Source organism: Prosopis cineraria, unplaced genomic scaffold (genome assembly GCF_029017545.1).
Source record: "Prosopis cineraria cultivar Desert tree isolate PC_DT_omini unplaced genomic scaffold, ASM2901754v1 PC9, whole genome shotgun sequence".
Classification (NCBI taxonomy): Eukaryota; Viridiplantae; Streptophyta; class Magnoliopsida; order Fabales; family Fabaceae; genus Prosopis; species Prosopis cineraria.
In genome coordinates, this window is record NW_026555340.1 from 31,312,636 (window position 1) to 31,329,452 (window position 16,817).

At 37.6% G+C, this 16,817-nt stretch overlaps 2 protein-coding genes and 1 pseudogene across 7 annotated transcripts; all 3 read right to left on the reverse strand.

Annotated features, from left to right (window-relative positions):
* Positions 1 to 289: 289 nt before the first annotated feature.
* Positions 290 to 2,614, reverse strand: LOC129320737 (probable WRKY transcription factor 13). The gene is made up of 3 exons (XM_054966315.1): positions 1,885 to 2,614; positions 1,376 to 1,603; positions 290 to 763 (listed from the first exon to the last, which is right to left on the reverse strand). The coding sequence occupies exons 1-3, from the start codon at positions 2,202 to 2,204 to the stop codon at positions 592 to 594; spliced, it is 720 nt and encodes a 239-aa protein (XP_054822290.1). The 5' UTR covers positions 2,205 to 2,614; the 3' UTR covers positions 290 to 591.
* A 4,320-nt stretch (positions 2,615 to 6,934) lies between these two features.
* LOC129320301 (S-adenosylmethionine carrier 1, chloroplastic/mitochondrial-like) lies at positions 6,935 to 14,142 on the reverse strand. 6 transcript variants are annotated; one of them, XM_054965686.1, is made up of 14 exons: positions 14,038 to 14,142; positions 13,673 to 13,740; positions 12,884 to 12,985; positions 12,027 to 12,109; positions 11,164 to 11,240; positions 10,543 to 10,633; positions 10,145 to 10,198; positions 9,960 to 10,055; positions 9,753 to 9,842; positions 9,539 to 9,590; positions 9,348 to 9,409; positions 9,073 to 9,153; positions 8,191 to 8,312; positions 6,935 to 7,466 (listed from the first exon to the last, which is right to left on the reverse strand). In XM_054965686.1, exons 2-14 carry the CDS (start codon positions 13,725 to 13,727, stop codon positions 7,463 to 7,465), a joined length of 969 nt encoding a protein of 322 aa, XP_054821661.1. In that variant the 5' UTR covers positions 13,728 to 13,740; positions 14,038 to 14,142; the 3' UTR covers positions 6,935 to 7,462. The 6 variants fall into 6 exon arrangements, 5 of the variants coding, with proteins under 5 accessions (XP_054821661.1, XP_054821662.1, XP_054821664.1 ...); XM_054965687.1 differs by having other exon boundaries at positions 8,185 to 8,312; XR_008595728.1 differs by lacking the exon at positions 6,935 to 7,466 and having other exon boundaries at positions 8,254 to 8,312; positions 9,539 to 9,654.
* A 476-nt stretch (positions 14,143 to 14,618) lies between these two features.
* Positions 14,619 to 16,122, reverse strand: LOC129319769 (glucan endo-1,3-beta-glucosidase 5-like; annotated as a pseudogene).
* Between the last annotated feature and the right edge of the window lie 695 nt (positions 16,123 to 16,817).

The window sequence follows — 16,817 nt, forward strand, 5'->3', positions numbered from 1 at the left end:
TGAGTTTATCTATCACCTTATTATTATTATTATTTTTTGGCCAAAATCACCTTTTTTTTCCAATTAAGGTGACATATAAAGACACATCTATTTGCAATACGGTTCATATTGAATTCCACAAAAAATATATAATTATGCAAATCCAAAGTAGTTTTCTCCTAATAACTGCATAGCAAACAAAACAAGAATTTTAAGGAATAGAATTATAAATAATAAAAAACGCAGGTGCCTAGCCTACGCCAGGGTGAAAAAATTTGAATTAGGTATGGAGAGAAGCAGGAGTCAAATAGAGAGAAGCAGGAGTCAAACGTCCATATATACAAGGGCAGAATTATAAAGAAGAAGCTACGTATACAGGGGTAGCTCACAGACGAAGCTGCCGCAATGTTTGTCTATTATTGGTTTCTGATATTGAGACAAAAGAGACAGCAGAAACACTTACAGGAAATACATGCAAAGCAAACTCACACTCACTCTTACACTTAAAAATGGAAAAAGAGTGAAAACTGAAAATGAACCACTTACATCCATACGATAACCAGAATAGGATACATTGCCAATTTTCACTCTTCCCTTCGGAACATAGAAACGTTACCAAAAGAAATTGGTTAGCTGGGAAGGAGCTTGCGAATCTTCAAGATCATTCGAGGGAGAGTGTGCGTGTCTCCCTTCGTACGTGGTTATTACCATCCTCGGATCCTCGGCCAAGCGTTCCACCCTCTTCTTTACCCGGCAATTGTCTTGCGTGCAACGATAGTAGCTTCTACACGTCACCAATTAATTACACATGTTGAATTAATCCACAAAAAAAGAGTTGAAGACTAATTATTGAGAGCTGGCCTACTGCGAGCAAATTAAGCTTGCACAAAATAAAAAGCTAAGCTTGGTAATGCATCAAGTCTTGCATAGGCCTTTAGGGTCCTAAGTAGTAATCACTCCTTTTTAACACGGTCAAAATTTCAACATGGTCTCCTGTTCAAACATACTGTCGCGAGCGTATATCTTTAGAGAGCACAACACTTATCAAGGGATCCAGCATTTTAATATGTTTGATTAATGATTGTAATCATTCCGGCATTATTCACTAAAATTAAAATCATTCCAAAGCCTGTTTGATAAAGCAGACTAATTATGATGAAACAAATACAGACAGACATAACTAGGGGTTGGCCGGTTGGAGAGAGAAATTAAACTATATCAATGTATCAGGGTACAGCCCGGCCGATGGAAGCCTCAATCAAATATACTATAATGAAAACAATCTTTAAAGTTTTCATTTTGCGTGCCTTGACGTGGAGTGATCATATCAGCACGAGAATTAAAAGGAAAACAAAGAGAAGTGATTTGGAATAATGCGTAGGAAATGAACACATACCTGGGGTGCTGGGTGTTCTTGACCACCTTCTGTCCGTACTTCCTCCACTTGTAGCCATCATCCAAGACATCCACTTCGCTCATGGTCTTGAAGCAAAACCTAGGCTCCCTCACCTTCCTCCTTCCCTTTATCTTCTTCATCTTCATTGAAGACATCCCTAGACAATGACTATTCTCTTCTCCACCAATTCTCTTACTGCCCAAGCATTCGCTTACTTCTCCCCAACCCCTATTCATACACACATTCATTATGAATTTTCGTTAGTTGCAGCAGGCTCTAAACATTTCCTGTAAAGTTTCTCACAATATAAATCACCAGTATAGTTGAAACGTTTCATAACAAGGGACCGGATTTTCCAAAACAACCCTTTCTAGTTAACTATCCTATATGTATATTTATTGGAGAATTTTTCGACAAACAGTTGTTGGAGTTTTCCAATTTAAAGAAAGCCAATAGGAGCAAGCTAGCATGCATTGGTGGATGTGAAAATCAAAGTGAGATTACTTTACCATGGATTTAGTGCACTTGATGTGTTCAAGGAAATGAGGTGGGTTGGTTCTCCCAAGCAAGAAGCGATGTCTTGCCTTGGCTTTTGAGCTGTGGCTGCAAATAGGGTTTCCGTTAGATTTGCTGCGCTAGAAGCTGTCTCGGACGCAAGCGAAGGACCTATAGTATGGAAGTTCTTCAAAGATTGATGGCAGCCCGACGAAGGAAAAGTCAGATTAGATGGGAAATTAGGAAGGAACCCCAACTGTGTATGCATCAGATACTGCTGATCCTCGAACAAGTTACCACCATGGTTCAAAATAGATCGTGTGGTTGTTGACATCACTTTCTTCTATCAGTATCTCTTTCTGTCTCCCTATAATCTCTTTAGCTATGTCCAAAGTTGCTGGGTACAGAAAGAAAATGACAGGACTTTTCTTATTGAAGGAACCAATCTGTTTCTGAGAGGTTTGATCTTTCTAGGGCTTGGGGAGGAAGGAGCTAGAGATTACACCGTGAACCGAAAAGCTGTAACTGACAACCTCTCAAAACCACTTTCCCTTCTGGTTGTGGCTCTCTTTCTCTCCACGCGAATTTCTGAATTCCTACGTTGGCTCTCTCTTAAATAAAATCATAAAGGGTGAGAAACTAGGTAGGTATACAATAAAATAAAATGAGACCAGGAACTCACCGTCGCACATTAATATATATATTTTTCAAAAAAAAAAAAAGGAAGAAGGCGAAAATATGCTAAAAAGTTAACCTTGAGTGACTTTTAATTTGTAACGTCTTGCTTTCAACCAAAGCTGGCCTTGATATCTGCTAGCTGCAGATATATGGTATTGTTAATCGTCAAAAGCTTGGAAATTCCATGTCCTTCATGGTTAGTGGAATTACACTGTGTGACAGAGGAGGTCAACATTACACGACAAAACGACTCAACAGAGAAAGTTTGGTGCCTTTGCAAAGTTGTATGAAACTTCCATGCAACAGCCGGTCACTGTAGCTAATTATAATATATGGGCAAAAGCGAAACCTGTGTTGAGTGCAAAATAATAGAAGCAGATTCATGATTAAAAATATAATATAAAAGGGAAAAGTATGATCATTCTTTCCCCACGATCCTCACCACACAAAATCTCCGCTAAAGAGTGAAAAGAGAGCGGGGTGAAACATATATCTATCACTTTTCTAGGGTTTTTCTTTGGCTGGTTTTAATATAAAGTGATCACTTTGGGGACACCATATACAAGAAAAAGAAATCACAGAGGACAATGATGATGAATCTTGGGTGCATATCTACCTATATCATACCCTGCTCTCTCTCTCTCTCTCTCTCTCTCTCTCCATCGTTGGGAAGGATATCATTATGATGAGTGAATGTGCTTTATTTGACTTTTTTTTGCAGCAAAAAATCTCGTCGCCTTTCTCGCCCCCCTTTTCCTATTCGGCTTTCCAAAACTCGAACTAACCCCAGAACCCACCAACCTTTTTTCTCAAATTCCAACCCAAACTAACTATATTATTACTTGTCATTCTTGGATCAATTAAGCGTGTGACATTAATCATGGTTAGCTAACTTTCACTTGTTATGTGTTGAATGTTTGTGGACCATTCTGGCCATTGAAATCACAGTTTATCTACTGGCTCAAATTTAACCATAATTCAATAATTATTATGTGGCCTTTGTACTTCATCCTGTTTCTTAACTCAATAAAATGATGAACTTCATTTGCAGATGCTAATGATCAATGAAGTAAAAGTAGCTGCGCAGCTGATGGTAATCAGAGTCCGCAGTCCCTGGCTTTGATAGGTAAAGACTGGATTATATGATTGATGAAACCCATGAGCAATAATAAATGAATGCATATGTTTTTTAACAAGCAATGAAAGTAGCTAATTAATAATTTTTAATATTGGCATCAGATTCATCGTGATAATTTGCAGCCCCTCAGCAGTCAGCAGCCTTATAGACCTAACCTAAATATAACCCAGGAGTAGAAATTTGAACATATATGTACTTGTTTTTTATTTGGGCTGTATTGGAACGTGCACTCCAACTGTTCAGGTACTGCGTTCATATGAGTTCACGATTTATTGTTACTCTGATCTTCATTTTAAAAAATGCTTCTTCTTCTTCTTTTTTCTTTTTCGGACTAACAACTGTCTGGAAAAACGGGTAGGGAGGGGGGATGTTATCCGAGGCGCCATACTGCACTTTCAACAAATAATTAAATTTCCATAAAAAATATTGTATCAGATGGTCTTTTCCCAAATATTGTATATAGTGTGTTTGTCTATTTGTATACACACTATATACTATACACCGTATGCACATTTTTGTCTCTAAATAAAAAATATTTTATTTATTAGTATCTCCAATATATTAATATCTAAACTACGATTTATAACAAGTCATACAAATGGTGTGATTTATAATATGTCCCCTCTGAAATAAATGGTCATTTGTGTTTATATATGTAATGTAAGATGTATAACCTGCAGCGATCTGTTAAGTTTAAGAGAAGTGTAATGAAATGAAAAATCCTCCAGTGAATAGGGTATATGCTGGCGTTAAGCTAACGCGGTGATGACGTCAGGAGGAAGACGTACGACGGCAATAATATCTTGTATCATCTACAGAAATCCCCACTAGGTTTATTAATGTGATGCAAATTTAAATGACAATGCTTTCTTTCGTTCTTTCTTTCTTTCTTTCTTTTTTTGAAGGGTTTAAAGTTTAAAGTTTATAACCCTTAAGCAAGTTGGAGAAACTAAAGAGCATCCCGTGGCAAACACACATCATTTCTTTTTGTCCCTCCTTATAGCTCCCCATTATGCCGTTCAGATTACCTCCTTCATCATTCGTCCCTTGTTTATCGCTCACCCTGCTTTCCTTTTCTCTTGGCAATTATCATCCACTTATCTTTCTTAGTTATATTTTCACAAGCACAGCGCTCTCACCCTGCTCTCTTTTCTTGTCATGATTAATTAATCTGTACACAAATTGGAATTCTCATGTATTTATTTTTTCTAGTTTCTATACACATCCTCAATTCAAGAATGTATCCCCCGCTCGCGTTTGATCAGAACTCAAGTTGTCTTTTATAATTTACTGAAAGAGACAAAGGCAAGTGTTCTGGGTCAGGTGATGATACTGACAGCTCCATTGCCGGAGTAGCTACTGTAGCCATTGAATTTATCTTTTACAATTAGGCTTCAAATTTAAAGAATTTTCTACCCAAAGACAGCTAGTACTATTATTATGCAGGAGAAGCAGAGATGAAATTGGAGTGGGTGGTGAAAGAGATTTCAAAGTGTGCGTGGAGATGTAGGAAATGATTAGGCCACGCACCTTCCCTCAAGTGTCCGTGACTGTAATTGTTGTCTGCTTCTGATAAGATCCTGCCTTTGTCAGAGACAACCCATGCCCCCTCCGGTCACTTACAAGCCCTTGTGACAACACACTGCCATTCCTCTCCTGTGTACAACACTACATTCCCAATTAAACATAACTATACGTTGTCGTTTTTCATAAAGTCTGCCATTCTTCATTATTATCACTGCACTCCTATTTTAGTTAGCTCTACTTTTTTCCGTCGAACTTGCAATTAATGCCCCGGAGTTTTCCACAGAACAACTACTCTTAACAATGCTTCTCGGACTTGTTAATACATAATCAAGAATGAGACTAACATGAATTACGTACATGGCCGGCAGTTAAGTTGGGGTGTGTATCTTATATGCAGTAACTTTTAGACAAGTAAATGAGATATTGGTCAAACTCTATGTAGAAAATCTCAAGAGAATAAAAGCAGGCCGGCGATTCTTAACGAGCGAGAGGTGCAGCTTTTTTTTGGCACACGCGCACGGATTTCAGGTTGACTGGAGAAAAGAAATCGGAGAGGGCTGGTGAGGAGGGCAAGTTCCTTAGGGTTTATTCCAAGCTGGAACTAGTGACTAGTGAGCTCTATACTCCTGCACATTCCCTAGCAAGCTACGTACGGCAAAAGCATCAAAGCATCACGTCAGTGAATATTCACGGTGGGGTTTAAGTGTATAGAATGAAAGTGACTAAAGTGCTTCATGTAATTGTACATCAAGTGCGTGAAAATGACCGAAGTAGATGTTCAATTGTAATTGCTGAGTATTTTTCGACTGCTAAAGTGGGCTTCTGAAGACGCCATGGGCATGCGTGCACACATGATATAGTTGCAGTGTCACTGGTGCCAGCGTGAGCTTTAGACGTCGATCGATGTATGATGTGTCAGAGATACGTGTATAATCTGATCTTCGTCTGTCGTCTTCTTTTCGCAAACCCCAAAACCCACCTTGTCCGTTTGCTGTCCCTCTGAAAACTGTGAAGCCACAAAAACAGAACATCGAGGGAACAACCCATCATTTGGTTTCTTTCCCAACAAGATCTTAGTATTCAATAACGAAACCCAAATTTATGATTATGTTCATTTATCCAAGACTAGTCTCGTAGCCTTTAACATTAGCTTGAGCGTGCTTGATGAGTTACGAAGCTCTCCACTCTTGAGTTGGACATTTAACGAGTTTCAAACAAGCCGCGTCTGTCTTGGAGACCAGAGTGATTCAATTTCTGCCGTGGAAGAAAGTTGATATTAAATTGTAGGTTACAGGATTCTATTTATGATGTATACGCGGAACGAACATCAGGCATTATGAATAACTATAATATAATTTGATTTCAATATATAACGTTGCCTTTTTAACTAAAGTAGCCCCTAATAAATAATTAATCAATCATCCATATACAATGTATGGTGGATGGATCACAAATAACTACATACGTCATCGGGCACTGATGGTCATCATAATTACTTTCGCTCCCCCCCCCCCCCGGGTTTTTTCCCATACAGGTAACCGTTGGCCTAAAAGTGACATTCTAGACAATGCTTTAATCTTTAATATACAATTAAAGCTCATGCTTTTCTAATATATTTTATGCCAAGATAATAGCCGGACACTTGTACAGAGTCTGATTTTCATCCTAATTAAGGATAATTAGGTAATGAGATAGGCCTACCCTAGAGAAGGATTATCATGTCTTAAAAGTCTTTGTTATTATTACACATGTTTGTCATTATAAGTCACCCATGTATACACTTTTCTTTCTAGCTAACTAGGCAATTATATATATTTGACATGATAATAAACTTTGACGTTGTACAAACAAACGAAATCATTTCCTTGTCAAAGAAAAATGAAACTGGTAGCTATAGTGATCCTTACTTACTTTTCACTCATCAACAATAACAAACAACGGACTTCGATTCCAACACTCATCTGCTTCGCCCAAATATAAGAATCCTCGGCAGGTGTTCATGGGAGAAACATATAACTTGCATCTTGCAAAACATAACTAGTAGTGCCCGGGCATCTAACGCGACCACCGAAATTATACAGATGGAATTGATTTCCCGGTGTTGAGAAATGGTTTACTAGATACATTAGGAAGCCTCAGATCTGTATATGCTGAATCAGCTCCACATAATGTAAGTGGTTAGCTTGGGTTGAAATTGTAGTAGAAGATATCATGGAATTGACGTAGCTTGATTGCCGGTGATATAAGCTTTATCTATATAACATTAAACCAAATGCTTCAAATAATCATCATGACAGAGTACCCTTGTGTTATGCTTCAAATTCAAGTTACTAGAAAGATATATGTAGCAGCAAATACTATCAACTAAAACTAAAGGCAGAGTGTACCCAAAAGTCAATGCACACTATAGCCTGGCCTACCAAGTATCAATTGTATTATATTTTCACAATCAATAAGGGTACTTGTTTCTGCTATATAGATAACATGCCTCTCATCCTACTTCATTTTTATTTTAGAGTGGTATATTTTGACACGCAATTAACTCTGTTCGGTTGGTCGGAAGAAACATTGAAAATTTTTTGGTGGTAGGGCAACAGATTAATAATATATGACAAAATAATATTTTAGAATTTATAAACGTTTCCCCATTATTATATATTACTGCTTCAAGAGGGAACTGGTGACATGAGAGTGGAAAATGTGTGACGAATGTAGAGACTACTATAAATCTAAGATTTGACTTTCATTTATTTGTGAAAAAAATCAAAAGTTAAAAAGTCACGTCCATGAGTATGACAAGACAACCTCACATGTGAGTTTTTTTTTAAAAAAAAAACTTTTTTTCGCTTTTAGTTTTTTCTTCTTCATTTTTTAATCAAAGGTTAATATAAAATATACAACAGAACATGAAGGAATATGTCAGATATAATAAGATTACATCCTATTTAAAAAAAAAAAAAACAGACGTTACTCTCACTCATGCTTTGGTGGCTGCGGCGGATTAGGACGCCTCTCCGCTAGAAAACGCTTTGTGCCCTCCAAAACACTGAAGAAGATTGAGCCACCTATCCCTATCCACAGTACTCTGGGCCCAATGCCCTGTCCTCAGTCACAAACATTCAAACCCAAATTATATCGTTTTACGTTTACCCGTACTAATTTCGAATTAAGCTGAAACGGTATAGATCACAAATAGATGAGGAGTCTGTATCTATAATTTTAATAAACTCAAAGGGCAGAAGAATATGTAAGTTATACCAAAAATAGTTAAAAAAAAAAAGATGAATACTAAATTCTGTTGACACGTCCCAGTTTCTCTGAAGCTCCACGGGGCTAAATGTTGAGCATGATTTGAGGAAGACTAAAATTGCTTTTTATTCGTGTGGATGCACACACTTATGCATGCAAAATGCACGAATAATGACATGTACTAGCAGACAAGATTTTACTCGCAGGATGATTGATCCTCAATCTAAATGTAAGAGGGGGCTGTGGCGTTAATGAAATTGCTAGGAGGGTAAGAACAAAGTCACTCATACCATATTTACAATGATTATCATAGACAAGGACATGACTAGGATGTCACGCATAGCTCCACCAACCACCTCATGATGAGGAAAAGGACTCCACCAATCACCATATCACACAATAAACAATTACTTGTCAAGCACAGAAATATGAAGCGCCCCACTTTCTCGAATTTTTCACTGCAACAAGACCCACTTCCCCAAGGAAACAGCTTTCAATTCCATGCAAGACACAGGAAAAAAAAAACGTGGTGCCATAATAACAATGACAGGATTCTGCTAGTCTACCACGCAAGCTACTGTGTGAAGGAGAAAATGGAGATAGCCCATACCTTCAAAAATGCCTGAGGTCCCTCTTCCTTGATGACAGTTTGAACACAATCCATGATTCCTTTGTATCGGTTTGGAGTTCCCTTACAGTCACAAAGAAATACACAAGCCCACGCTCATGGCTTCATAATTGGCATTGAATTCTGTACACTCTAAAGCCTATATGCATCATGATTACTATACTCTACCAGTTGTCTTCTCTGCTTATGAAATTACATGGTAATCTTTGAAAAAAAAAATGACATCAAGGGCAGGAAGCTAATGATCTAAATCTTACCTGAATCATTAACCTCGTCTTAATGACATCAAGAGGAGTAGTTATAGCGCCAGTCAGTGCACCTAAAATCAAAATGTTTTTAACTAACCGCATTTTCACATAAGTTCACTGATACTTTCTGATGAAATAACATGTGCAATGTCCGCACGTTAAATATACGTTAGCATGTATAGACGGGGCTATAATATTACCAGCAAAAGCACCAACAATGGCATTTTCCGGATCGTTCAGATTTCTTCGCGCCTAGCCAAAAGGAAATGCAAGTCACATCATCATCAAACGCAAAAGAGCAGCATGAAAAAAAATCCTGGATGTTGAATGACAAATTGAATCAGGAAACTAAATTCACACACACACACACACACACACACACACACTCAGAGGTAAAGAACTTGAGGAGCTTACCACCAACATATAACCTATTCGAAGCTGCTCATAGATGCAAAACTGAATGGCATCAAAGGGCAAATCACGCAGCAGAAAAGACCCATATCCCTATAATTTCATAGATCAACATTAAAAAAACATTTTAACGCACATTCAATGCCATGCCATGGGAATGGAGGTAATCTAAAATTCGAAAGGGAGATAATGAGATGAGAGATTCCATACTGCATAAAGTCCTTTAATGCCCTCAACAGAAGCAATATAGCGGACAGCAATAGCAGGTGAAGTGAATTGCCCAGTTTGGATTCGTTGCTTAACAACCTAAGGATCATTAATGAAATTGGTGTTGCCCAGTGAAGCTGATTTCAATCATGGAAATACCATTTTTATGCACAAGGGAGTCAATCTACCTCAGTTGGAACACGAATCAGTGAAGCAGCAATGCCCCCTATGGCACCTGCAGTCTATATAAAATCCAAAATCCATATGAAATAATTTCATTTCAAAACAAAGGATTGAAAGAGTTTACATCAATCAAAAGATATCCAGGCAACAATAGAATAAAGCAATTGCATAGACTTAGTATCAACTCTAGTAAGGGCCAAACAAATTCCAAAAACTTCATGCCCCTAATTAGCCAGCTTCCAGGCTTGGAAAAACACGACAAGGCAATAAGGAGCATGGGTCTTGCTTCAAAGTTAGCTGCATATGTATCAAATTGTTTTCAGGGCAATACTGAAATTTGACAAGACTCCATAGTTTGGCTGGATATCCAATATGTTAACATTTTCAGTAAGCAGTATCTTACAAAATGAGCAAAAGCACTAAGATTTTCTGGCAATATCCTTGACAGTGTCTGCTTTACGGGTTCATAGACTCCAACAAACAGAGCAGACGCCCTGCAATTTTGGAACAAATCAATCCAAGATGTTATGAAAAGAACCCAGATATGGTTAATGATTTCAAATCTTGATGACTAGAGAACAAACTGCTTTAAGGTTAATAAAAGAAAAATGTGAAAATATTCACTATCTAGCATTAACTATGCATAGATATCGGTTAGGAGTTACTGCTGTTGATTTTAGTTTTTTAAAGAAGAACCTAGATCAGGAGAGGGCCAAAACCAATGTGCAAAACTCATGATTTGGGATTTAGAAAACGCTAAAGCAGAAGTTGGTGTTATCTTAAGCCCAATCACCCTTTCAAACAATGAGAACCAGACTTGATCCCCCTGCACTGCAGTGCCATGTATCATCAAAGACCATCCATTGTAAGAAGGAAGAGCAATGATTCCTGCTCATAGAAAGCTTAACCAATGGAGTATCTTGGGCTAGGCCTACACCTGCCAATATCTTTAGAGTTTTAAGATTTTCTAGCTGACAAACAATTTCTGATGTTTGAGACACTATGCGTTCCAGAAAATACTCACGGTAAGACACCAGCAAGATTTCCTGCCAATCCAGAATAAAGGCCTTCCAGCACTAACTTTTCTCCCCCACGGGCAGCCTGTAAGAAGATGATACATATATTTGTTATAGATTTGGATAAATGAGAATCATTTAGATTGCAACAAAAATAAACGACATAGCTATAACGTTGTGGGTTCACAAACTGAAACAACTAAAGGTTCATGATGAATATCTTTAATAGCCAGTAGACAAAAGTATTTCATCCTAGGAAAAGCAAAGTTGCCTCTTATCATTCATATTGTATTTTTCCCAAGAACGTGACCTAGCTTAGCTGGTAGACTGCTACACTAATTATAAAAACAAGGTAACTATGATAGAAGCCAGTCAGAGAACTCGAAAAACTATTAGCATTGCAGTCTAACAACTCAGAAAAAAGAAATAAGGAAAAATTCTAATGAAGTTGCTCTTAACGGATAGAAAGTACAGTGGTAAAACACAGAAGAAATAGCTGAAACAAAAAGAAGGTAAGAGCAAAAACAAAGAACTGCTAGGCTTTAGAGATGCTAGCTAACTCCAGCCCAAACGATTCTGTCATTTTCCATGACAACTCCAACCTCAAATCCTCCTACACATGCCCCCAAAAGCATCCATACAAATTCCATTGGCGTCCTCTGTTTATCCTCCCAGTGTTCCATGCCTATCTAATCATGTTAGTTACACAGCCATCCCTGTAGCTTACCTCACCCTTAGTTCCATGCCTTTATCATCTAGAATAAGAGGGGATTTTCGTTATATTGCATCGAGAAGTAATGAGTTCAGCAAACATTTAAGTAAAAACACTAAACGGCCAATCTTCATATTATTTATGGTCATGGTAACCTGCCTGCAAGCGTGTCTTTATAGTGTCAATAGGGTATAAAGCTGTTTCAACAACAACTCCAGCTGTACCTCCGGCAACTAAGCCCTCTGCAAAAATTCCTGGGCTCGTTAGAAACATCAAAATGCAGTTTAAGAACCAGTATCAGATTCTACCACTGTCAATAAAATAAAAGATTAACTAAGGGTAAAAACTATAGGCTTTCCTCTCTTTTATAGAGAATGGTTGCTAATCAACGAATATCATCTAATTGTACTCCCTCAAGAAGTACTCATTATTGCAGACACATAATTCCTACCTATTCATTTCAAGAGAACAGATCTAGCATGATATCTTTAACTACAGTATAAAACAGATGTGATTTGGATTGATTTTAAAAATGTATTATGAATACCTAACATTTATATGCAGGTACAGGCACAGCAATAAGCTAATTACCTTAGACAAAACCATGTTCTTCGTAGTTTCTATTTAACAGATTCAGGCCAAAAACAGTACTCAAGACGTAGAACGAGAAAATAAAAATTTCATACCCTATAAAGCTTATCATGTCATCATATTTATTATTGGACAAAGAGAAGATTTGAGGGCATGGGATAAGATATCCTCCAAAATAGACAACAGAAAAGGGAAAGCGCCCAGAAATGCTCAGAAAATTACAAGTTTGATCATTCTCTTTGCACATCAAACATTGGGTACCCGAACCCCCCCCCCCCAAAAAAAAAAGAAAAGAAAAGAAACAAACAAACAAACACAGTCTCTAGTCTCAACATGAAGAAAAAAGCATTAACCACAACCATTTCTTTATAAAATAGGACAACAATAACGTTAGAATTTCTTTGTTAGGAACATGTTATACTTGCCAAATAAGGTGCGTAAAAAATCAAAAGGCTTTTCCTCGCCCATGCTGACTGATGCAAAAGATTTTCTCATCAATGAGTTATATGTCCTCTTGGTACAAGCATCTGCAAAACCATATTCCCTGTTCAAGCAAGAAGCAGAGAGTATAATCCAGTGGAAGACAGCACGAGAATATCACATATGAGATTCCCACCACTTCCCCATACTTGATCTGTTTGCTCAATCATTCCGTGAAAGACAATAATATATTAAATTTAGTTATGTGTTTTTTATCCCCACTATACCTCGATCTGGATATACCCCTAGCTTACAGTGACTAGTTGACTGTGCAATATAAAACCTTCGTAAAGAGCAAAAATCATCTCTGTCAAAAATTGATAAGGTGCTTGATAATGCTCATAGGACAATGTACAATTATTAGAATCCTGTTTAGAATTTAGATATAACAATCTAGGAACAAAAAAAAAAAAATTTCCATCATGCAGTTACGTAACTGTTCTGAAATCCTTGAGAGCCAGATAATTTATATGAACAGCCCAAATTTCAATTATGTGAATTTATACTTTTTGGTAGGTACTTGGCAAAAGTCACACATCTTCATACAATTATAACAAATATAAGAAAACAATTATAGTTAGAGTTAGAGAGTCTCTCTCTATACTCCTAGCAACCAAATAATCTTTGATAATCCTTGAATTTACTGGAAAGTGGAAACTATTCCACTTGCACAGGTATAATTCGAATTTCTACACAACGCCATATATGAATTAAGTTGTGGTGACACGTGTTACCTGGTGATCCTATGGAAGAGGCTTCAGCAATAATGGGCAGCGTAAAGGGACCCATCAAGGTCCAACAACTAGGAAAATAAGAGATTAACCGAATCAACTAGTACCCAACATATACCATAACCAGTAGTTTGTTAAACAATTTAACAGAAACGGAAGAAGTATTCAACGACATTCCTAAAAATGAAAGCCTTACAACTATTGGGGGGATAATAAACAGCCAAAACTATAACCGCAGCAAGAGGCTGCTTCCAGAATACTTTGTGAAAGCAGGGCTCATAATCTGATTACCCTCGAGTCCACAAGCAAGTTACAGGAAAAAAAAGGAACAACAGAAAGAAATAGATACACTGAGACAGAATTTTTACCGGTGACTGCAGTGAGTGCGAGGGACCTGAGACAGGCGCTGGCTGAGACAACGGATAGAATAGAGAGACGATGTATGATAGGCCCCAATCTCCCGGGTGGTTTGATATTTATTCTTCCAGATTTATATTTTAGGATACGGATAGTGATCGCGTTACCCGACTGAAGTTGGGTTTTTAACCCGACCCATAATCAAACCAATAATGAAAGATTACTTTTAAACTTCATTATGCACTGATAATGAAGTTTAAAAGTAGTTTCCATCACGTTGCTCGATTATTTAACTACTTTTAATTCAATCCTAATCTAAAGAGCGAAACAAAATTTTTACATTTCCGAAATCTTTGCTGAAACTTGAATTATTGTATATTTAGATCAAGGTAATGCAAAGAAATAAAAGTTCCATGTACGTACGAGACGTGCGATATATTAAGCAATCGTTAATCATCAAACAATACAGGAAGAACGTAAATGATGAAATTTATAATAAATGATCGTATACACAAATTACAAGTTTAAATAATGTAATGCACTATGGTTGAAACTTAATTTTCAGGCTAAAATGTGAACCCACATGAGGAGTTTATACTAAGGTCAAGAACATGATTAAGAAGGCATTAATCAATAATAGTCGTCTCATCCCATGCCCTCCTTTAATCCTGCTCCAGCTACTCTGTATTTCTATTGGAAAGAAGCGATTCCCTGAGGATGGATCATCATCGCTCACAATTTGACCCTTTCCACTGAAGCCACAAGCATCCACACTTTGGTCTCTAACTTAAAGGTATTGGTTAAACGCACAAGATCAGAGGTTCTACAAGCTATGTATACGTCCCCACACGAACCACCCGGTGCTAGGCTTGAAGAGTCCGCACCTTGGCACGCATAGCTCAATGCATTCGCCACCTCGTCCATGTCCTTCTCATCCTTCCTCAGCACGCACCATTTTCGCTCTTGGCACTCAACCCCTTTTGCCCCTGTAGGCATCTTGTCTCGTCCTTCCCCTGTAAAATCTAGCGCATATTTTGGTGCCCCATCGAATCAAAAAATCCCCCAGTGATGCTCGAAATTGCCTAAGACGATGCTTTTCAAGTCTTTGTCCAATAGCGAAAATAAATAGGCTTCTAGGGGTCCTTGGTGAAGAGGAATCCCTTTCTTGCTTGCCATTTTCTTGAGGAATCCTTGGTTGAACTCCGGGTTAACATTCTTGTCACCGTCCATGGGCCAACCAACTTCTCCGACCACAATTCCCGTGTTAAGATAACTGGCTTTTTTCAACGACCAAACCAGGGTATCGAAGTTTGCATCGAACACGTTGGTATATTGTTTGTTCTTGTCGGTAATCTCTTAGCCACCGTCAAAGAATGCGAAATCTTGAGGGAAATTCTGGGATTGATATAAACAGAGGAAGGGATATATGTTGACAAGAAATGGTGACTTGTTGTCGTTAAGAAAGCACACTATCTATAACATAACATCGTGAATGTCACTGCGAAAATCCCCATCCGACGGCATGTTCAAAGATGATTTGTAAACGTCAGCGTTCAAAGGCATGGTGACCTTGACTTGAGCTCCCAATCCAACTTCCTCCAAAGCCTTCTGAATATTTTGCATTTCTGAGACCGTGGACTTTATATACGAACTGTTGAAACTTCTCAAGAATGGTTTATTCCCAACAGCCACGTACCTACTAAAAATATGTTAAACTTTGTCCATAATGAAACAAAGAGCCTTACACGAACATGATGCGATGCGATTGATTCCTTACTTGACATTGACACCACCCTTGTACAAATGTTTGGAGATGTTATGTTTGACCCAAGCTTTGGCGCATCGAAGCTACGAGCAAAGTCATGCAATTGATCATGGGGAATTCCAAGCACGACTTCAATGTCGGTGCCAGCATTGACCATCTAAGAATCTATGTCGAAAAGCTTAACCCTGTCGATTCCATTGTCCTTCAGCATATTTACCATAATGGGAGGATCCATCGAGTGGGACGCTAGTGATCCCTAGTTGACACTAAGACCTGCGATCCCTTGCCCTTTTATGCGAGCCACCACCAACACCAAACAACATGCCCACATTAGGAACTCTACACGGAGTCTTTTGTTTTTGTGCGCGCATGCATATTGATTTGTCGTGACTAATTTTCTTTCTCTTCTTTAATCCATCGAGCTTTTGTAACTAATATATTAGCTTCTATTGACATATACTATATCATAACAACTCTAACGTTATTTTAATTTACTATCTATAGTTAAATTTCCGGGTAGATGCCTATGATAAAAAATTACAATATATAATATTTATATATTTTTATTAAGAGACCTGTTATTATGGAAAATGATCATGAAATGCTTCTCGAACTCCTTACCCTGTCCATAGATATGATATAATAGTACAACGCACGAATAATCTTTTAGTATTGTTTCAATACACAATACTTTCTCAAGAACTTGACAATCTTTGAGTGTATCAAAAATTTGATGTGTGTTCTATCACATGCTACTTTATTTTCAGGACACAGGGCTTGCTTCTTCTTCTTCTTCTTCTTCAATTATTTCTATAAATAATATTATATTTTTAAAATTTTATTCCGAATATTGTCCTTTTTTATAAGAGTGAGAATTAGTAAAGTTCTTTTTAAACAGCCTGCTCACTTTAAAACTCAAAATTACAATCCCTCTCTTTGTAAAAGAAGTGTTTTTGATGACGTCAAAATGTGAAACAGATCACTAATAATATTATATGAAGGATAAAGAGGTAAAAATACTTATAA

What these genes read in the sequence shown, in the direction of transcription:
- LOC129320737 (XM_054966315.1), bottom strand. Translation starts at nt 2,204, where the DNA reads ATGTCAACAACCACACGATCTATTTTGAACCATGGTGGTAACTTGTTC. An exon ending in TCAAGTGCACTAAATCCATG is followed by an intron (nt 1,604 to 1,884) that starts GTAAAGTAATCT and finishes GTGTATGAATAG; the next exon opens with GGGTTGGGGAGAAGTAAGCG. An exon ending in AAGAACACCCAGCACCCCAG is followed by an intron (nt 764 to 1,375) that starts GTATGTGTTCAT and finishes GGTGACGTGTAG; the next exon opens with AAGCTACTATCGTTGCACGC.
- LOC129320301 (XM_054965685.1), bottom strand. Translation starts at nt 13,727, where the DNA reads ATGGGTCCCTTTACGCTGCCCATTATTGCTGAAGCCTCTTCCATAGGA. An exon ending in CATTGTTGGTGCTTTTGCTG is followed by an intron (nt 9,410 to 9,538) that starts GTAATATTATAG and finishes TTTTGATTTTAG; the next exon opens with GTGCACTGACTGGCGCTATA. An exon ending in AGACGAGGTTAATGATTCAG is followed by an intron (nt 9,154 to 9,347) that starts GTAAGATTTAGA and finishes TGTGACTGTAAG; the next exon opens with GGAACTCCAAACCGATACAA.